This window comes from Eulemur rufifrons, chromosome 8, assembly GCF_041146395.1.
Source record: "Eulemur rufifrons isolate Redbay chromosome 8, OSU_ERuf_1, whole genome shotgun sequence".
NCBI classification, from domain to species: domain Eukaryota; kingdom Metazoa; phylum Chordata; class Mammalia; order Primates; family Lemuridae; genus Eulemur; species Eulemur rufifrons.
Genome location: NC_090990.1, coordinates 57589735 through 57613060, shown reverse-complemented (window position 1 = coordinate 57613060; position 23326 = coordinate 57589735). Strand labels below are relative to the sequence as shown.

Here is a 23326-nt window from a genome sequence, read left to right as displayed (position 1 = left end):
TTGGCAAATCTGTCACTGCTTCTGGCTATTGTCTTTTTTTAATGCAAGTATTTCTTTGCATGGATTCTTTAATTCATGACCTTCGTCTGTGCATTGTTCTCTTTGTGAAATCACAGCTTGGGAGTTGTTCCATCTTAACAGCTTTTAAAAACAAGGTCACATTTTAATGTGAATGCTTTTAAATTGACCTCACTTGTTTAAAGGATATGAAATAGCTCAGCAATGTTCCCGTGACCTGTTTTTATACCTTTTGATATTTTTTATGATCTCCAATCAGTTGGACAGATAATAACTGAAGCTGTGGCATTGGGCTGCCACAGCCACTATGACACTGAGTCTGGTGTTAGCAGCGCAGATGAGGAGTGGAAGCCCTCGAGGAAGCTGGAGATTGACACAGGTGGAGGTAAGGGTGCATCATTACCTGGGGGAGACCTTCAGAAATCCTCTGCAAAAGAGCCTATTTCCATTTTTCATCCTCCTATCCTTGTTTCTTCTTTCTGCCACCTTTTTTTCCCCTCTTTTCAACTAATGAATATGATGGCCAGAATTGGTTGACAGGCCCTAAGGGGAGCTTTAAAACTAACATCAGGTATGCATGTTGTTATTCTCTTTTGAATACATTAGTGCCTAGGATATGAAAAAAAGGACTTTAGAGTATAAAATCCTGGTAGGGATTTTGAGACCAGTCTTCTTTCAAAGCCTGCCTCTCAGTTATTTGGCCAGGCAGGTGAATTTGCCCTAACTGACCCAATTGGAGACCTCAAGAACCAAGGCCCATTTCACAAGGATTCATTTGAATGTCTGGATTTTTTTCAATTAGAAAAGAATTCATTGCCATCAGCATATGACCTATCTCTTGATGATAAGTATTCCATCTGCAAGAGTGCCAGTTAGAGAGATCCAGTAGACCACGACTCATACATAGCTGGTCAAACTTCCCATGTCCTTGAAATCAGGGTTTCCCATATTTAGTGAATGATTTTTTTAAAAAAAGTCCTGATTTGAATATATGCATGTATGTCAGGGGGAAGATATTCATTTTATTCATCATATGGTCACATTACCCCCACCTTTAATATTAAAAGACAGTCAGCAAGCACTGTCAGGCATTTGAAATTTTAGCCTACTTTTTAGCAAACAACTTAGCTAGCCACAGTTTTATGGATGCTGGCAGAAGACACAAGACTCCTGGCTCAGAGAAAAATTACATTATTATAGCAAATAGCAGTAGTCAGACTAGTTGTATTTATGCTGGTTCCCTGAGCTCCAGTTCTTCCTGGGCAACATAAAGAGGGCCAGGTAACACTTGAATATACAGTGAGCTGAGTTACAGAGAGGGACCCTGAGCTTAGAGAATCCAAATCTTCCATAGTTGGCATTCAACTAGAGAAATTCTAGTGCATTTCCCCAAACATTCATTCTGCCATGCAGACATAGTAGTTATTGCTGATCAAATCTAATTAAGGCAAAGAAAATCTATTTAATTGTAAGCAGTGAAAGGAGAATGTGGAAGAAAGATTTGTTAGGCTTTCTGTATGCTGGCCACTGTGCTAAGCATTTGACGTAAGCTGTCTCATTTACTGTGACGAGGATTCTGTGTGTCCATTATTGCTATCCCCATTTTATGGATAGGAAAACGAAAGGCTTAGAGAGGAGTTATTTCCCAAGTTCATACAGAGCTGGCATTTTCACTGAGTCTGTCTGATTCCCAAGTACATACTCATTCCACTAAATCAAATTGCCACCGTTTGTGAATATTGCTTGCTCTCTTATATTAAATATTTTTTCAAAAGCCCATGAAGTTACCATCAAAAAACATGTCATGTTCCATACTGATATTTCTCAGAAAGGCTTCAATTACTCTTTCTCCCTTGCTTCAGGCTATGACTGACTCCCCTGTAGTGTGCGTGTTCATATAATAGCCCAGCTGGATGCCACTGGCACTTTCTTTCCTAGAATGTAGGCATTGTATATTATTACATGGTGCCTAGGTGATTTTATTCCCACATTTTCCTGAATGTTCTTTAATTAATCCACAAATTTAGAGGTCAGCTTAGAAAAATAGAGGATTCTATTTAAATGTTTGTCATAACTGACTTTTTAATATACTTCATGAAGGAATTTGAATAGCAGCAGATATACTATTAAGACTGGACACATATTATTGTTTCTCATTGTTTCAATTTACTTTTGTTTTAAATCCAGTAATAACCTATAATGAAATAAAATGGACCGTATTTTCTCAGGTGGATTGGCTACTTGTTCTCTGAGTAAACATTTGAGTCTACATTTCTCTTTAGGAGCTTTTAGGTAAAATTTAGAAAATAACTGTTGTGAGGAAGATAACCTATAAAAGTCAGCCCCATGGATAGACCTGAAATATCTATTTTATTCCTTTGAAAGAAGACATGATAAATTACTTTGCAAGTACATTTTTTGAGGGAAAGGTAATATCAGCTATTATTGCCTTACCTCAAAATGGTTTTCATAGTAGCTGGCAAGAGACTGAGGGAACACAAAAAACAGTAGCCACATTTTGTTTTAGGAGAGGTAATGGAATGGTAAGACAGTCTTGGATGGGGTATAAGAATAGGGAAGAAGTAAATAAGATCAGACCATTACGTTTCTGGTAGGTTGCTGATGATGGTGTTGGGGGAAGATGGCTACCCAAAAAGGCAAGCAAGTAAAAAATAAACGAAAAAGACACATTTGCCGAATTCTTAAGTTTATATAATTTAGAAGTTAACATCCTGATATGATAATTTATTTTATAGCATCTAGTCCAGTGTCTCTTTTAAATGAAAATTAAGATGAAATGGTAGAAATTATTAAGATTACTATTTCAAAGCTCCTATCTCCCTAACGACTACTATTCTGCAATTGGGAAATTTAAATGCTTTGTGCATGTGGTATGATGTACCTTTCTTAACTTACTTTGCATGGAGCAGTCCAAAAAAATATGTCTTTGTTAAATAATAAGAAATCCATGTGAAGCCTTTCAAAAAACATATCAAACCTGTATTTATTGAAGTGTGATGACTAGTACACTCAAATTTGCCAGGGAATTATGGATGAGAACTTATAAAATACTTCAAGAAGATTATTTATGTTGATAATTTTCTCAGTCTACAAAGTCCTGACTTGCTCTGTGATCCTGTTTTGCCAAAGGCAAATCAGTTTCTGAATGCACATAAAAGATATTTTGACCTATAATACAAATTGGTGTCTTTAGTAAAAAGTCTTACCTTAAGCTACAAAGTTTTTTGATGACTAAATCTAGAAAAAGTAGCTTACTATATGGGAATAATAATGATCAGCTCACACTGTATTATGAATGTATTGCTAAATGCCCATATGAATACCAAAAACAGAGGCAGAAGATGGACATATTACGGTGCTATAGGGAATAATGATTTTTAAAAAGAAGAAATACTCACTATTTTTCTTATTGCAAGATTTTCCTGCAAGTCTTAATATTTCAAATGAACGTAGGAGGTTTGTATGTGTGTGAGGGAGAGAAAGTTAGAAAGAGGGAGATAAGAGAGAGAATGAGAGGGAGATTTTAGTGATTCTAAGACATGGGGAAATGAGGGCTTTTTTGCTTGCTTATTTTCAACATTTCTGATGTTCAACTTTCCTTTATTAAATTTGAAAGCATTGCTTTTCATAATGAAAAGTCATTATGAAATCATGATGTACATTGATGACATCACAGAACTAATGGAGAAAATGTTTTATAGATAATGTCAATGGCTTCTTGATATCACATAGAAACACCTCATATTATAAATACATGTAAGATTATAAGATCTCCTCCTTTGTCCACTTGGAGTAAAGTAACCTTGTTTTCTAATTTTATTTTTATAGCATCAAATAAGAATTTAGTGGACGAAAGGGCGGCAGTCAACTCAAACCAGGAACCCAAGCAAGTTGCACAAGAAACGTATAGGCTGGAGGAGAAAGAAGCAGTGGAGGAAGATGAAGCTCCTCAGCACAGAGATGCTACAGTAGAGGACAAAAGGGATGGAGCCCTGTGGGGAGAAGCCAGCGTTGAGGAGGTTCCCTTGGGGGAGGGAAAGCCAGCAGCAGAGCAGCCGGCATTAGTAGAACAGTCTGCAGGGGAAAGAGACAGCCCTCCAGCCATAGCAAGTGGGGCCCAGGCAGGGGCAGAAGCAGAAGGGGCAAGAAGGCTGTGTAAGGAGGGGTTAGACCCCACAGGAAAAGCAGCAGCCAGAGACACGGTGGGTCTGAATGAAGATGAGGCTCCGGAAGAGCAGGCCTTGATGCTAACCGTGCTTGAGCCAGCGGAGGCAGCTTCTGAAGGGGAGGAAGGGGAACAGGGTGTGGAGAAGGCAGCGCTTTCAAACAAGGCAGCAGCCCTGAACTTGAAGCATCTTCAGGAGGCAGCAGCAGCCCTGAGAGAGACAGGGACACCAGAGGGGAGAGAGGCTGGGAGAGGGGCGGCGGGGAGCGAGGCAGGGTCCACAAAACCAGATGCGAAGGGAAGTGAAGAGGAAGCATCCACAGACCTAGAGGACATGGGACCCAGGGAAGACACAGCATCCGAAAGAGAGGATGCTTCTGAAGAGGCAGCTCCTGGGGGTGAGGAACCAGCCAAAGAGAGGAAGGAAGTTAGGAGAACAGAAAGGCCTTTGAGCCCCGCAGCGGGAGAGGCAGCGGCCAGCTGGACGCGGGGCTTAGAGGGCAGCCCTGAAGTCCTCTGTACGCAAGATGCAGAAAAGGAGGAGACTGTGACTGTGACTGAGGCAGAATCTAACAGGGAAGATGACAGGGAAGAAACGTTACCTGAGGAATTAGATGTGGGAGGAGAGAGGAGGAAAGCTGAGAGGCCAAAAACACCTCTGAGGGAAACCGAATCTGAGAGAGAAGAGGTGACAAGGGCAAATGAACTTAAGGATGAAGACGATTTAGAAGAGCAAAGACTTAAAGGGGAAGAAGAGAAAACAGCGAAGGAAGAAAGATCTGAGGAAGACACAAAAGCCACCCCAAATGAAACGGAACCTGATGCTGAGAATGCAGCCCCGGAAAAGGAACTGTCTGAAGATTCAGGGCTTCTAGAAGATTCACTAAGAGAGAGAGAGGTTAACATGTTTGAAGCCACATCTGGATTTGAAAAGTCACTGGAAAACATAACAGTGACAGTTCTCAGGAAAGAAGGAGGGGGCAGACTGAGCGAAGCCGGAGACACACAGCGCGAGGGCGGCAGGGCAGAGCCACGGGACAGGGAGAACGTGACCCCAGAGGAGAGCAGCCCCGGGGGAGAGGGTGCCTCAGGCGCTCCTGCCAGTGAGCCGGAGGGACAGGGACAGGCCCCCGAGGTGGAGGTGTCCATCCCAGGTGCGGTGGAGGAGCCTGAGGCCAAAGACCAAGACTGCCTCGCAGGGCTGGAGGGGAGGGACCAGGGAGCACCTCTGCAGGTGCCAGAAGGAGTGGGGGCCATGATAACGACCCAGGAAGATGCTCCCGAGGGAGATCCCATGGTGGCAGGAAAGTCCAGTGAAGAAGGGGTGGATGAGGACTCAGAGGAGGAGGATAAAGAGTGCACTCTGGGGACAGGGGTGATGCAGGACAAGAACACAGAGGGGGCCTGGGGCATGGGAGGAGGATCCGCGGCTGAGGAAGATCTACACCGAGGAGGAGGAAGGGCAGCTGAAGCCGCTGCAGAGGAGAGGGAGGTGTTGGCAGGTTCCCAGACAGCTGAAGGGAAAATAATAGCAAATAAAGCCTCCCACTTTTCAGATGTTGCCGGGGAAGAAACTTGGCACCAAGAGGATGAGTTACTAGGCAAAACAGCAGCTGCAGAGAGGGTGGCGGTAGAGGAGTTAGCGCTGCCGAGCAGGGAGGGGGTGCCAGCGGTGGAGGATGTGACAGTGACATCAACACCAGAGGGTTGGGTGGGACGTCCCCAAGAACTTTTGGCTCTGGAAGGGAAGGCCCCAGGGCAAGGACAGGACCAAGACGGAGGGGCAGCGCGGGAGCAGGCAGTGACCAGGAGTGGTGTTGGGGCGCAGGAGCAGGGAGAGGCGGAAGAATCCCAGTTAAGATTATCACAGGAGAGACAGAGACCACCGAGTAGAGAGGGTCTACAGGAGGTGGCAGCACTTCCTGTGAACCCCGACTTCACTGGAACGCAAGAGAAGCAAGAGCGTATGGTGCAAAAAAGTGAGGATGCAGATGTTTTTCCCTGAGTGACTTGAAGGCGTAGGAGGCTTCCTGGCAGGCGGTGAGTTTAAGTCTGATCTGTTTGCAGGACTGAATGGAAACCCCGCAGTGGGTCTTCTCCTCGTGGGAATGGCATGTCCCCTTTATTGGTGTCTGGGCACACATAAACACATGGGCTTCAATTCCGGGCCACTTGGCCCTGGCCCGGCAGGAGAGGGGAAGATGGAGCAGGGACCAAAACCTAGGCTGTTCCCTGTGTGACCAAGTTATACTCAGAAGCAGTGAGATCCCTGTCTCCCTGACAGGGCCCGGAAGAGGAAATCCGGAGGAGACCGACCACAGAAGTAAAGAATCAAAAGTTAGTCCAGAATTCATTTCCATTTTAGTGTTTTAAAGGATGGGATGAAGGTTGTCTGTGATCATTTGCCTTTAAATGGGCTCTATGCCTTCATTTCTGCAATTTTGTAAAGTTTAATCTATATATACCTTTTTATACATATGACATAAATATTATATATTTGTTTACTATGTAATATTTAAATATACAGACATTGAAGAGTGGAACTAAAAACCAAAAAAAAAAAAATTATTTTTGCATATCCTGGTAGTCCCTTGATGCCCTCCCATCCTTGTTAGGTCTGTCTCGTTCCCTGCTCCCCGGTTCCCAGTGTCAAGAGTGAGTACTGGTACCGAATTGAGCCGATGAAGGAATGATCGCTAACACAAAGCAATCCCACACAAACAGTTTATTACAGAAAAGGAAGAAACTATACAAAGTGAAAGTAAAGAAGGAAGCTACCAAGTGAAAATACGTTCCTGAGAGAGGAACGGGTCAGTCTCTACAAGTGGAAAGGTGGTTTCCTTTTACTGGCCTGGTGCGGAGGCGGCTTACAGCAGGTGTGGGATATTACCAAACGATTGTCAGGTGTTCTGCGTTTTCCCGCAGTCCCTTCCCCTGACTGGTCCGCAGCTTCTCTGCCCCTAGGAACCACCCTTCTGGCCTACACCCACCACCAGCAGATTTGATCCCCACCTAACATCCTTAGTGTCTACTGTCTACTATTTTGAGTGATTGTATCCATAGTACTACTATTCTTTTTGTTATTTTTCAGGATATTTTAAAGATGTCTTCTGGAAGACATAAAGAACGGAGAAATATTCACTCAATCATCTCACCAGGACTTGAGATTTTATCTTTTTTTCTTTCTCTTTTTTTAATCCCTGTTTGTCTGAGGTGGTTCTCAGTCTATCAGAGCTGGTCAGTAGCTCAGTAAGCACTCTGAGAATAGCCCAGGTAGACCTGCAGGACGCTCCACAGGAGCCATGGTTCCTAATGGAGAACGGTGAGGCTGTCCTACATTCTATACGGCTGTATTTGTCTATATTCAAATACAAATGATAGCTTTCAAATGTTTGACTTTTACCAAAGATCACCAAAAGGCCCAGTCCTGATGTCTGGCGTTTGTTTAAATTCCTTTTTATTTTACGATTCCAAGTCTCAGTTTCATAGCCCCAATCCATTCGATAATCCTGATTTCATATATGGGAGTTTTATTTACAACTTGTGGCTCAGGGTTTTAATGACTTGGCCTGTGAAAATGAGCTCTAAAGGTCCTTCCAGGTACACTCAAGACTAAAGATTGCTCCAGAGCTCTAAGTCCTTCCAGAAAAGGACTCCATGGTATGTATATACACTTATACTTAGAAATATTCATTCTTTTTATGTATGCCAGAGAGTAATTTAAAGTAGAAATCTTCACTCTATCCTGGGGAACAAAGTGAGACTCTGTCTCAAAACAAATAAAAAAGAAAAAATAATAATAAAATTTAAATAAATAATTAAAGTAGAAATCTTATTTCAAAATGCCCTTTGGTTTTGTGTGTTTCTATAGTTGTGTTTCTGTAGTTCTGCTTTCTGAGGTAGACTAGAAAAATGGCAGCTGCCATTTTGTCCCTGGGGGCCTTATTTATAGGGCTACTCAAATTTAAATCAAAGTAGTAAATAATTCAGCTAAGTGGAATGAGTATAATAATTATAGCAGGTAAACAGCACATCCACACATACGCCAACAGTCTAGACTCTGTTTGATGTCATTCCTGGCAAAGAAACCTGGATTAAATTAGTGTGCTGCTCACCTCCCCAAGTTCTGTTATTTCAAAGCCATGAACTAACCTTGCACTACACTGTAAATCAACAGTCACTATTACTTTCTAAATTACCCTGATATTATTTTCTAATTGTGCATCAGCCTGCCTCCTAGGAGTTCTGATTTTCTTGAAGACATACCAGTGCCCCACGGGGCACTTATTTGTCTATCTTTTCTCTATCTGAGCAGGTGAAAGAATTTCCTAAACCCGGACCACACATTTGACTTTCTTAAATGGCTCAACCCTTGGCCCCACACTAGAGATTCAGATTTTCAGATTTCATTAGTTTTATATGGGCCTACACACCAGTATATATATATATATACACATTTTAACTTGTCGTGTGATTCTTCTATGTAGCCAAAGTGGAGAATCGCTGCCCTAAATCATCACATGATCCATGCTGGCCACCCTATACTTAATGTCCCTAGGGACCAGGCATATAATTGTTAGAAGTTTTTTTTTTTTTCATTTTGATGAATAATGGAGCCAATCAGTGATCAAAGATATACTGTTTTAGACATAATGAACCAGATAAAGGACTGGTCCCTTGACCAGGAGCATCAGCATCACCTGAAACTTGTTCCTGGCCTCTTCTCCTACCTATTAAATTAGAAACCGCAGGTGGGACCTACTAATTGGAGTTTTAATTGGTTTATCCAGTTAATTATGATGTACACTAAAATCTGAAAACTGCTGTCATGGACTATAATTGTACTGAGGATTAATCTCAGAAAGTGGATTGCAAAGCATTGTGAACTTTCTTTTTGTATGCCTTTGTCTCTTTTTTCTGTCTCTTTTGGTTTATCTATTTTCTCGCTCTTTTTTTCTTTCTTTCTTTCTCCAAGAAATGGTATTCACTATAAAAGTGGTGAAGTCAATCTTAAACTCATTTTTATTATGATTGTATGGATACATATATGAAGTCCTCGTGTTCTACCCCTTATTTAAGGATAAGTATTACTCATTGCACATTATAAATCTCCATCACTCTTATGGTTTTGAGTGGATTGCATCTACATTACAATTAATTTCATTTATTACTGAGCTGTATTACTGTGGAGCTCTATAGTGTCTGTTTCCTGATTTCAACCTCAATGCTACAGAGCACTTTGAATGCATAGCACCTTATAGGACAGATTGTAAACTTGTTAATCCCATTTAAAAATGAGGTTGTACAATGTGCTAAATGGAAATTGCATTGAATTATTTTTATATTTAACACATTCCATCAAATATTCTGTAACATAATTCTACAACCTGCATGTGGGTTCAACTGTGAAATTCAGTGTTGTGATATTTTGACTAAGTGAATTATTTCTCTGCAAATACTATGTTGATAAAATTATTTATATGTTCAACTCAACTGATCTTCCCTTGTTTCTTCAGTATGAAAAGCATAAATAAATCATATTTACATACATATGTGAATGGTTCTTTGTATATTTATTAGACTAGACTTTAAAAATTTTTTTGTATTCTTTCTTTATGAAATTTGAACTCCAAAGGGTAGAAAAGAGAGAATTAGTTTCACTGGGCTGTATTTTCGAGTACAGTTTATGTGTTTATACTGACTGCATTCATGCACATCTTTCACATACATGGGGTAATGTCAGGGAGGAAAGTTACTATCACTATTTTATAGATAAGTAAATAAAAGCTCAATAAAATCAAATAGCTTGTCTAAAATCACTGTCAATCTCAGGTCATCTAACTCCAAACACTGACTTTTTAAATCACACACACTATTTCTAGGAAGGGATACTTTGAATAGATACTAAGATTCTATATGTGAACCTCTACATGGTTTTGTTCACTTGTAGAAGGATAAAAAAATCAAACCTCATTCAAATATGCTCTATGAGAAGGGATTTATATTTCCAGCCAGTGTCAATCAAAGAACAAAGTAGATTATTTCAATAATTTAAGAGAAAAATCAACTATCAAAGGAAACATAGGTAGAATTAGGTTTTCTACTTAAATTTCCTGAGGTTAGCCTTTTCTATGGCTTTATAAACTCTTGTGTTATAAATTTAAAGTGCAGTTGAGTTCCTTAACCCTTATAAGATCAATAATTTTGTCACAATTATTGCCCTTGGAAAAATGATTGTTTGAGAAAAGAAAAGAAAGCCTTAAGGAAGCTTCATCTAGTAAGTGAAATATTCCAACAGGCCCAAGGACAGCCCAGAAGAGGCCATTTCTGACCTTGGGTAATATTTCCTCACAGTCTTCTGTACCACTCGATTATGTCATTTAAAAAAATTCCCTGTCACCATGGCCAGCAGCAAGAGGTACAAGAGAACAGGGAATAAATACAGCTGGAATTCTTTAAAAGTTGCTCTCAAACTCACCCTTCTTTTTTTCTTAAGGTTTTTTTCTTCTTTTTTCTAATATCATGCCCTATGACAAGAAAAGTGTACTCTTCAAAATATCTAGAAACTAACTCTGTAAGATAAAATGCTAGATATTTGAGAATGCACATGCTTTTTGTAATTTCTTCTAGAAGTTTCAGGCTGTTTAATCTGTGAAGCCCTTACAATATTTTGGAATGTAGCAAACCCCAATTTTTATTGGGAAAAATGAATTTCACAGATAATTTTTGGGGACAGAGAAGCTGGTGCCAAAGTCTGCCTCCTTTGTCAAATGTTTCCTGGTCTTTATTAAATATCTACCTCTTATTAAAGGTTATATTAAAGACCCATAAATTATGAGAAAAATCTTATAGTTGTCCAAGAGCTTCGTACTAATGTGACGCAGAGACCTTGAGTGTACCCCTGAGGGAAGATGAAGCTTTTCATGGCAAGTTTGCAGATGCTTGACCTCCATATGCACTTTACCCGAAAATGGACTTGAGAACTAGCTTCAAGCAGTCAAGGTCTTCCCTTTTGCCAGTCCCCCACCTTTCTTCATAATAATGGCCAATTCTTCATTCACTTACCAATTTTACTGTGATACAATGGCCCCTAGAATGACACAAATGAGACAAAGGAACAATGTGAAATATGGTGTAGAGGTTGAGAAAGGCAATGACTTTAATGATTGGGTAACAAATCCTTCTGAAAGCCAGGTAGTTTCTAATCCTTTGTGTTCAACAAAGCTAAATAAATGAGGCTCTGATTGAATAAGTCATTAAAATATTTTTTGGTATTTTATCAGTCTGTGAGTCTTGATAAATCACTCAGAATGAGTTCAAAGAAGAGCATTGCTGTACAATATAATAAATCTACTTCCATTCCCACCCACTTATTGATGTGGCATGCAAAAATACTATGTTTTTATATCTATAAAAATAAAGCAGAATATGGAATAGAACTGATGTTTAACACTCTTATTCCAGCAGTAAATAATATTTGTTCACAGATACACTAATTAAAAATAGAAATAATCTTAGAGATGCATTTCTACTTTTATTTACATGTAATGTTTACCAAAATTTATAATATATGCATGTTGCTTTAATGTGCATTACTACTAATTGCAGTGATAGCTCAGTACAGAAGAAATGTTAACACATAGAGCCTTATGGCCATAAAGGATTTATAAAAATTAAATTTTAATTTGTATAATAATTCAGTGGCAGAGAAATATGACAGGGTGTGTAGTGAAAGACTTTCGACTATAAGATTATACTACAGTCGCATAAAAATATTTGGGCAAAGTGGAACAGAAATGTAAGTTTAAGAAAAAAAATAACATGAGATTTTCTACCACTAAAGAAGAGCTTAGTCATGCACTTTTGAAAATGAACGATTTAGGTCAGGTTCCCCCAGAAAGGCTCTGGAACAGAGGTTTGTGTGCAGAAGGTTTATTGGGGTATGCTCTGGGCACAGCTCTGTGAGGCATGGGAAGCAGAAATGGGTCAAGAGGCAAGATGGGCTATAGCTGCCACAGGGGCTGCAGCCTTTCCGTGGTGAGATCAGGAGCTGGGATGGCCCTGTGGCGGTGAGGAGCCAGGCCTCAAGTCCCCACAATAGACCAGTAGCTCCATGTTGGCTGCCTCCTCAAGAGGGAGCAAAACTTTGAACTAGGTGGTCCCATCTGTCAAAAGCAATTCCTATGGAGAAACTTGGCTATTATAGCCTTCCCCAGGCAGCTGCGGAAAGAACGCATCCACTGTAAAGAGGGTACTAGGGTGGCACCCCACAGCATCCTCTGTGGATAAAGGTAATATCAAATTGCTATGGCATTTTGATTCCATTTGGATACCGTTTTACCTTAAAACATCCTGTTTTATAACATGCTAGAAACGACATCTGTAACTACTGTTTAAACTTATGAAAATTTTTAGATGTCAATAAAAAAAAAGTGTGAGGGGATGCCGACAGTTTTTCAAAACTCTTTCAGAGGTGTGTGAATAAAGATATTCTGACCCACTAGTGTAAGGGACAAGGTGACCAGCACAGGGCCATGTTTCTCAAGCTACATGGCTGGGCAGTCATCCCAAGTGAGTGGCCAAAATTTTCATTAATGTGTAAGGTTTGCTCTGACTACATACTATTAAAGTGATGTCTATCAGCAAAATAAATGAATGGGCCATGCGGCCTCATGTTGCCATAAGGAAGAAGACTCCTAGCATAGTGTGTAGCTGTTTCTAGGCAAGGAAGCACGCACCTCCAGTGCATCCGAGTACACAGGGACGTCAACAGCTGTATTCAAGCAGCATCTCAGTCCTAAAAGGCAGTGCTCTGCAACAATTTTTTGTAAAGGACCAGATTTTAAATATTTTAGGCTTTTTGGGATACGAAGTTGCAACTATTCAACTCTGCTATTTTAGAGTGAAAGCTGCCATAGACAATACTTAAAATTTGAGTTGCTGTGAGTGTGTTCCGATAAAACTTTATCTACGACAAAAGGTGAAGTGCCAGTTGGACCTGAGGATTGTAGGCCTGCTAAAGAGCTATCAAGTAAATAGCTCCATAATTATGTAGAATAATTCCCCACTCCCCAATATGCCACAGAAATTTTAATTTTCAAAAATATGCCTTAAACACAAGTATTTGGAAAGAACTAGAGTAAGGATCTAATTGACCTTTTACCATTTGGTGGCATGGATGATTTATTAGAATCTTCCTCTCTCTTGAAGACTATTACTAAAAAGCTTCATTTTAGTCAGGTTTTTTTTTTTTTCCTTAGGATATACAGAAGTAAAAGCTTATTCATTTCTCTGAGAGAGAAAGAGAGAGAGAGAAAGAATTTTTGTTTTAGTCAGGTTTTCAATCTTTCCTTCCCTTCCTTCCCTATCTTCTCTGTTACATCTGTTAGAATGCAAATGTGAGACATTGTGAAGAAGGGAAAAAGAACTGTAGAATTCTGACAATGGCATTTCATGTTTACAAGGGCTGACTTGTTCTTCAATAGAACATTAGCTCCACGAGAGAAAAGATGTGATCTGTTCTGGTTCATGTGCAAGTTCCTGTGCCAAGAACATTGTCTGGCACATGGCATGTGCTCAAAAAATAAATGGTAAATGAATGAATACATGAATTAACATGCAGATCAGGGTAACATTGTTATATGTTCTGAAAATTGTTTACGTCATTAACATTTGACTGATATTGATAGAATACAGGAAGCATCTAAATTTGTTGACTAAAGAGAAAAATAATTATTTTCATAAAATGTTAGAGTTGGTAGGGACACTAGAGATCCACCTGTCACTCTTTATATATCAGATTGAGAAAGCAGAGGCCCAGCAGGTCTGAAGAGTGGGCTACACATTTGTTAGGGACAAAAACAGGACTGGTACTTCTATCTTTAGTCTAGAGCTTATTTCACTTCAAAATGCTGTTTCTCATTAGTCATATTTTCTTTTCAGAGATACAAAATCTTCAGTGTTTTTTTTTTAGAACAGCTAATTTAGTTCTTGCCTTGCAAACATGGAAATTCATGCTTTCAAATATAGTGTAAGGTGAAACATTTTGGTTGTCTGGATTGTAGAGGTTCTTGAGGTTTGTCACTGCCCTTTTGTAGTCCCCACTGAGACTGTCAAGGTTTATAGTTAGAGAGAGACATCAGAAATCCCATATAGTAGTTATTTACACACACACACACACACACACACACACCCAAACACACACCTGTCATTGATTAATTTAAAGAAAAGAAAACTTCTGAGAATGAATGGAAACTCTCCCTATTGAACTAATCATAATATTAACTGCACCCTACTTAGCACAGAACTCTCCAGTATAATTTCAATAATTTATAAATCCAAGTATATACAAATTAGCTTAACAAACTCAAATCTAAATCACTGATTTTCAACTTTGGTTTCACATTAGAATTTTCCAGAAGAGATTTTTCAAATTTCTAAGCATCAGGACTTAATAAAATTATCTTCCCAAGGTGATTGATATGCACAGCCAAGCCATCTCCATGTCACTAAGCTAAGGGCTTCAAACGCACAGTTCTACTACAGTTACAAGAATAATGCTGGGGTCTTTGTGCTGTCGCCCAAGAGGCAGTATTTGAGTCCTACGCCTTTAGTTTACAAGATGAGATATAGCCTTCCCTTCACCACTGATGCCTCTTCTGGAGTGAAATGTTTCTCTGGTTAATCAGCTTCTGTTGTTTTTCAGATCTTAATCTCCATTTGCAAACTATAGATCTGAAAAGCTGAGTTTTGGTAGATTTGTGGCCAACTTTGCCTCTGGACAGCCATCACATGTTACATCCTGCTTCTCAGTACAAGAAGTCAAGGGATCTCTTCTAAACTGGGCACCTCTAACCTGTGTGATAAATAGCTCCACACTTGTCCAGTACACCTTGAAAAAGACCTGCCTCGGCTGATCTTAAGGAATTGAGGAATGGTCAAATCACAGTGTATATTCATTATACCTCCTAACACTTATCTCCAGGGGATATCAGGGTATAATGAATAAGAAAGGCATTGAAAAGAGAAATAAATTAGCTAAGAGTTGGAAAAGGGTTGGAAAGCGACCAAAGGCAGTCTCATAGATTATACCTGTAAGTATTTAATAGTGCTTTCCACTTACATGTATTATCGCACGTACCTTCCCTTGTTCTCATGAAGTAGATAGAATCTAGCAGCAAACAAAAGAAGATAGGGCAAGTATTTTAAATCCTGTATTACAGGTGAGGCAAAAAAGCTGTGAGATTGTTCTACCCCGTTGCTCTTAAATGTTGCATTCTGTGCAATTTTTTCAGAACTATAGGCCAATTCTTTTTTCTATTTATCTGTGTCTAATTTTCTGTTTAATGCATCCACTAAGCTTGTGCTTTTGACAATTTTATTTTTTCATTTCTTAAAGTTTTATGCTGTCTTTAATCCAAATCCACCTGTTCATTTTTGATGGTCACACACTGCTTATTAATTTTTCCTACTTTATGTATTTCACTTTAAAAATTTCTTTAAATATTTTATATCTAATTATTTGCTGTTCTGAAACTGATTCTTCAAATAATACTATCTGGAATCATTGGTGATTCTGGTTCTGTAGTTTGTTATTTCTGCTGACTCTCATTCATGGTGTTTTTTTCTTATTTGTGTGTATGTATTGAGGTAATCTTAATTTGTGGATAACTCTTTTTGGCTACAGTTTAATGTTCCAATTAATGTAGCAATTACTGTACTAATTTTTAATAAACCTACTTATCCTTATTGTTGGCTTAAGGTTTAATCTCTAATTTCAATATTAATATTCCAATATCCTCAGGGCAACCTTTATTTTTCCTTTGTGCTTACCCAGATCACTGCTGATTTTGGCACACTTTTATTTTTGTAAGAGTTTACATGTTTCCTGCAACTTCAGCAATTAAAAAAATTGTGTTATGTAGAATCTACTTGTATTATAATGGGATGTCCCTTCAAAGTATCAAAATATTAAGTCCCTGCATTAAAAAGGCAGACTTTTGACATAATCTTTAAAATAATTATATCATTTAATTGAAAAGTAAGAGAAAGTATATATTTTTTTCAAATATTCCTAGGTGCTAATATTAATATATTCATTGACACAAGTTCCCAAGAATAGGTTTGGATTGATTATGAGGACGCTAGCAATTGAGATTTAATTTTTTCAGAACTAAAACTTCTTACATTATGGTTTAACACAATTGTCTTAAAATGGTTGTGAAGAGATTTTAAAATTGCAATGCTTTTGTTACTGGCATTTAACATTGTAATACTCTTTTTAGTGCCATTTAAAACTGTAATGCTCTTGGTAGTGGTATTTCTTCCCTTATTTCAACTCCAAGGAAGGGTTCACATATGGGTCAAGGAAACAACTAGGTTGTATGAAACTTTAGAGGAAAGAAGCAAAGGAGTTAAGTATTATGAGTACCCCATTTTTTCAATCTCTTATAACTTTATTGAAACTGGCAAAATAAGATGAGCTCCTACTTAGCAGTGAGTAAAAGATACCTTTTAAAAGGGGAGTGGGTTGCCTTAGTCTGCTTGTGCTGTTATAACAAAATACAGTCATGCGTCGCTTAATGACAGGAATAGATCTAAGAAATGTGTCATTAGTTGATTTCATCATTGTGCAAACATCATAGAATGATAGAGTGTACTTATACAAACCTAGATGGTATAGCCTACTACATACCTAGGCTATATGGTGTAGCCTATTGTTCCTAGGCTACAGACCTGCACATCATGTTACTGTACTGAATACTGCAGGCAATTGTAACTCAATGGTAAATGTTTGCATATCTAAATATAGAAGAGGTACAGTAAAAATATTGCATAAAAGATAAAATATGGTACACATGTAAAGGGCACTTACCATGAATGGAGCTTGTAAAACTGGAAGTTGCTCTGGGTGAGTCAGTGAGTGAATAGTGAGTGAATGGGAAGGCCTAGGACATCACAGTGCACTATTGTAGACTTTGTAACACTGTCACTTAGGCTACACAAAATTTATAAAACAAAATTTTATTTTTTTCAATAATAAATTAACTATAGCTGACTGTAACCTTTTACTTTGTAAAGTTTCAAATTTTTAACTTAGTAACTCTTTTGTAATAACACCTCTTAAAACACAAACACATTGTAAAGCCGGGCAAAATATTTTCTTTCTTTATATCCTTTTCTATAAGATTTTTTTCTATTTTTATTTTTTACTTTTTAAAATTTTTTGTTAAAAACTAAGGCACAAACACGCCCATTAGCCTATGCCTACACAGGGTCAGGATGGCTAAGACATCACTAGGTGATAAAAATTTTTCAGCTTCATTACAATCTTATGGGACCACCATCATATATACAGTTTGTCATTGACCAAAACATCCTCATGCAATATATGACTATACCTGAGACTGGGTAATTTATAAACAACAGACATTTATTTCTCACAGTTCTGGAAACTGGGAAGTCCAAGACAAAGCTGCCATCAGGTTTGGTCTCTGGAAGGCACATTCTTCCTAGATGGTACTTTCTTGGTGTCCTCACGTGGCAGAAGGGACAGAAAGGGAAAATAAACTCTCTGAAGCCTCTTTTATAATGGCACTAATTCTGTCACCTCCCAAGGGCCCCACCTCTCAATACTATCACCTTGAGGGTCAAGTTCCAATATAGGAATTTTGGAGGGACACATACATTCAAACCAAAGCATGGGCCAATATCAATTCCAATAGATCAATGTCAGTGTCAAAACTAATGACTTCGATATTGTACTATAGTAATGCAAGTTGTTCTATTGGGGGAAACTGGGTGATGATACCAGGACCTCTCTATAGGTTATTTTGAATATTCTTGTGAATTGATCATATTTAAATAAAAAGTTTGAAAAATATCAGAGTGAAGCTAAGGTAAGCCCTAAAGGAAGGGGGATATAAAGGATGTTCCACCTGTCTCTGATGAGGCCTTAAACAAGTAGGGGAAAGGGAGCCTTCCAGGTGAACATGATTTGTTCTGGTTCTCCAAAGGTGTTGTGGGCCAAAGCCCTGAGGGGTGATAACAAGCATTCATTTGCCTGCTGTGTGCTGTGTTATGAAATCCCCGAGTGACTCAGCAAGGTGACAGGCTTTGCACCCTATGAGGGTGCAAAAAACCAGTTATCTTCTCCGTGGAGACACAACTAATAGCCCCTTTTAGATGTACAGTGTTATTTGGATAGTTATTAATGCCATGCTTCACAAGCAAACACCATGAATTAGCACCATAGGAAAAATGAACTCTATGGAGTCTATAAAAGTAAGAGAAAACATGACTTTTAAGGCAGATCATTTAAAATCATAAAGGGATAAAGTAAGATCTTTTAACCAGGCTAAGGACATTTGTAAACATTTGCAAACACTCCTGTTTGTTGTACAATGTGGCTGTGAGTAATTGCAATAGATGCTTACATTATGAAATGATTTTCGATACAGTAGTAACATTTGACAGAAAAATTGCAAATAAGGAGGCATGTCTCTGATTCTTGAGCCTTATTAATATTTTAAATCAATTAACAACTTAATGGATAGGGTGGGGGAAAGGAACAAACTAATTTAGCTTAAGCAAGCTACTTGAACGGTTTCTACTACTCACCATTTTACATTATACAGAATTTCCATTTGTATTAATAACTTATTACTTCTATTAAACATGCATTTTCCCTAAAGCTTAATGTTTCTTCGGTGGGTGAAGATCAATTAACTGGGACAGTGTTTTCTTAGCTAGCCAATTATTTTAATTACTAGAATTTTAACAAATGTGCTTGCTTTGCATAGATTTGACCAGTTGAACTCGCCCAAAGAATGCACTGACTTTGTATTCCAAGAGATGGAAGGTTTTTAGTGACTATGTGGATGCCAAAAATACTTTTAGATATCTGGGTTCTACAGAGTGGTAGACTAACGATCCTGTGTCACTATTTTATTATTTCTCATCCTAGTATTTACCTTTAACTTGGTGCCTTTCCAATCTGGCAGTCCTTTGTTCTTGTTTTTTATTCAGCTTCCTTGTTCTCTTTGTGTAGAACTAAGGCTTGAAGGATGGGCAGGCAATTACTGTAACTAAGGAGAACTATTAAATATAATGTGGTAGGTGGGTGCAGCTCCACTGTAGCAAAACTTGAGCATTTGCTTCCTTATTCCTCTGAAACTAGTGCTAAAAATGAGTGAAGCTCATGTTTAATGAATATTGATGAGTTAAAAACAAAAGTAGTGAAAGAGCATTTCATTCATTAGCCCTCCAAGGGGGTGACAGATGCTTAAAATGAAGGAAGGAGAAGCACCATGAAGACAGAGTTTGTTTGGAAGGTTGGTACCCTCCAGGCAGTGCCAGGAAGCCAGTCATTTTCATGCAAACGGCAGAACTTCCTGAAGATCAGGTAAAAAGTCCCTGCCACCTTGCAGAGACACTAAATAAGCGAATAGAAAAAAGAATACCAGTCATTATGTGAAGGTTAAATATTAATATCCTAATAAAATAGGAAAGTTTGTAAATGGATTAGTAAAATGAGGGCTATAACAAAGAAAGAGAGAGAAAAAAATCAGCTTATAGAAATACAGAGCAAAGACAGCAAATCCCTAGTAACACACTGTAGTTTTGCTGGTGATAAGGGTGCTTGCAAAGGGCGTGTAGTGCTAAGCACAACATGCCACAGGCAATAGACTGCAAAACAGGGTGAAAACGGTGAAAACAGAGACAGTAGGAGACACAGAATGGGCTGAAAGAAACCAGGCTAAAATTATAATTTTAGCCAAACAACCAACTGAACCCATTCATTTATAAATTCTTTCTTGTTCTCATTTGAGTACTGATTCATTTACTATTTCATTTCACAAACCTCTCCTTACTAAGCTGGTGGTCAAAATTCAGTTCATCTGTATATGGTCTATCCTAGCTTGGTCTCACCAGAAAGCAGAGCCTGAGGCACAAGCTCACATGCTGCTGCTGCTTTAGGGAGTGCCATCCCCTGGAAGCAGAAACCAGGAAAGTCACAGTGAGGAAGGAAAGGCAGGGAGAGCAAATCCTACCCTGTGTTATTGAGCTGCTGTGCTGTTTGGGATCCAGGGCAATTGCTGGTCAGTCTCTCCAAATTGTCTCCTGAGGCCCTAAGAATGACTGTGCCTCAGGGTAACAGGGTGCTGTGGAGAAGAATGGATTCCCTGGCTTTGGTCTCCCATCGGTCAAAGGTTGACTCCACAGGCCCACAGGTGTTAACTGCCAGCTTGGATTCCAAAGGCGCAGAAAACCTGGCCCGTCTCTCTTCAAGGCAACAGGGCAATGCTAACTACAGAGGAAGCGGCAATAGGACCTGCCCTGCCAGGAGGTGAAGTGTGGTCAGGTTGTGCTCACATGATGCTGGTTATGGTGCTGGTGGGTGACACAATGGCCAACAGCACAGCGTGATGTCGAGAAGATCTGAAGTGGCACCTAAAGGGTATCTAATACACATTCCTTGGAGATATTAGTAATTGTTTAGCTTAACTACATTGCAAATCTGGTTATAACTGTATCCAGATAAAATCATGCTTTTGTGTTATTCTCAGATTCTCTTGTTATATAGCATCAATTGGAGGATCCTGATTTAGGGCTTATCTTACAAACACTCAAACTTTCTCAAGCCGTGGTGCTTTCATTAGCATCCAAAAAAAAAAAAAAAACAACAATTCAACATGATGCTTGGCTGATTCATCTCTCAGTCATGTTGTATCAAGCATGGCCAATTGTTACGGAACATTTCTTATGTGCCTGCCCCTGTGATAAGTGATTTTCATGCATTATTTTACTTAATCCTCTCTCTGTGGAAAGAATCATTATCTCCATTTTATAGATGGGGAATCTGAGGATCAGAGAGGCTAAATGACTTGCCTATGGTCACACAGGTCACACTGTGATGGGGGAGCCAGGCATTCACCCAAGCCCAACTCTCACGCTGGTACCCTTGTGTACTACGCCTGTGCTTGACCACTGTGGTCCTAGGACTAGCAGCATCAGGATCTTCTGGGAATTTGTTAGAAATACAAAGTCTTGCACCCTACTCCAGAGCTTCTGATTCTACAACTCAAGGGGTGCCCAGCAATCTGTGTTTTAACAAGCCATGCAGTGATTCTGACATTGGCTAAAGCATAAGAACTGCTCTATGCTATTCTTTCTCTCAGAGTTTCATACCTGTACAGGACAAATATGTGTCATCCAGAGTCCCGTTCACTTGTATTTTGATCACCTCAAGTTCTCTTCGATATTGACATTGATTCTTATTCCTTAGACCAATTCGAGTTTCAGGAAAGGACACACACAAAAATATCTTTAAAGGAAAGACTGATATTCTTCACTGTGGACTAATTTTTGAAGTGGTGTTAGGCAGACCACAGATTATTATGAATAAAAAACTGAAGGACAAACCAACATTCCAATTATTTTTTATTGCATTTTGTGGTTTTGCTTCAATCTTACCCTTTCCTGATTAGTTGAGACAAAAGAAGAGATGGAGAGCAGTGAAATTAGTGAGCTTAACAACCTTCTTTAATGATGGTAAAGATATCTTTCTTCCACGTATAAGCCTATTGCTTAAAAGACAGATTCTTGAGATAATATTCTTTTTATCTCACTAATTATACATAAAGCTAGGCTGGGAGTGCTTTGGACACGTGTCCTCATCAGCAGGGCCTGGCTCTCGTGGCAGTGTTTTAATTCAAGAAGCCTAATTTAATTATTAGCACCCTGCCACCGGGTCGGTTGCTGTGCTGCCCTGGATCTCTGGCCTGAGGAGAAATGTGCAGCCCCTGCTCTTTTTATTTCCAGTTGGCCTCATAAAAGGTAGGATGTCCAAGGAGAGAGAGGAGCTTTGCTTCTCCGTCATGTTTTGCATATGGTGCTAATTGAGCTGACAGTCTTGGACCGCAGTCTGGTACGGCTGCAGCTGAGTCTTGAGCTGATACCCAGTGAAGGGATTGCAAATGTCAAATGGCTCATCTTTGCCCTTCTGGCTCTTGAACTATGGAAGGGAACTGATCAGGGGGGACTCCTCAGTCTGCATGCTTGAGTAACTGCAAGCAACACAAAACTACGAAGAAATAAGGTATCCAAATCCCACTGGTAATGGCGACACCCACTCCTCACTTTCCCTCCCCAGTGTGCTAATGAGGAAAGGAAAATGTGAAACGCCTTGGCTTCCCTAATTGCTGTGCTTTGCCCTCGTAACTTTTTTGTTCCTGCTTATCATGGTAAGAGTCTTGTTTCTGTCAATCATTTCTGGTTCTTTCTGCCTAGAAAATAACAATGCATGTTTTTTGAGCCTTGAGATTATTCCAGCCCATTCTCTTCCATAATTATAACAGGGAGAATGATAACGATGATTTTCTTTAAATTTTACTTTGCAATAATGAACCATAGCAATCAGGAAAAGGTTTGCTTTTCTGATTCTTCTCCTGTGGTAGTTTCCAAATTTTCCTCAGAACTGTAGAACTGCAGATTTGTTCGCTTTTACCACAATTCTGGATTATGAGCATGTGCTATTTTTCTACCTTTTCCTCTATCACAGTAGATGCAGCACTGTGTAGTGAACAAATCATGGACGCTAGTACAAGACAAAACTAGTCTTGAAAACTGGCTCTGTTATACTAGCTTGGATTTGTTACTTTGCTTCCCTGAGCATGAATTGCCCACTTGAAAAATAAAGAAAAAAATTCCCCCTTTCCAGGGCCATGCAGAAAATTAAGTCAAATAACATATTTTAAGCAACCTTAAAACCATTCCTGTCACATAGCAGATATTGAATAAGTGTGTTCTCTTTCTATATTCACTCAGCATTTCCCTTGCTTGCAGACTTCTTTCTAGTTCTTTTATTTGGCTAAAAAGATTTGATTTCTCTTTTGATTTTATTTCAGGTATAAATAAAATCTTCTGGATCTCGGCTCAAACTGTCTCAGAGGTGTAAGATCGGCAGCTTGCTATTTGCAAAGGTGAAGTTTTTTGGGACTTGGAAGTTGATAGTTACTTTTACAAGGGAGAACAAATCTCCAGCTTCCTCATGCTCTCCTTTTATGGTATAGTTCTTTGGATAGTGGTGATGTAACAGTAACAACAAATACCACCACCTGG

General features: G+C 39.1%; 1 protein-coding gene across 1 annotated transcript in view; it reads left to right on the top strand.

Moving 5' to 3' along the window:
* The window catches only part of ERICH3 (glutamate rich 3), a 75076-nt gene extending 68867 nt beyond the window's left edge, over window positions 1-6209 (top strand). The window contains exons 12-13 of the mRNA XM_069479186.1: window positions 278-403; window positions 3868-6209. Of these exons, the coding sequence (XP_069335287.1) occupies window positions 278-403; window positions 3868-6209 (2468 nt within the window). The remainder of the gene's footprint in view (window positions 1-277; window positions 404-3867) is intronic.
* Window positions 6210-23326: the final 17117 nt, after the last annotated feature.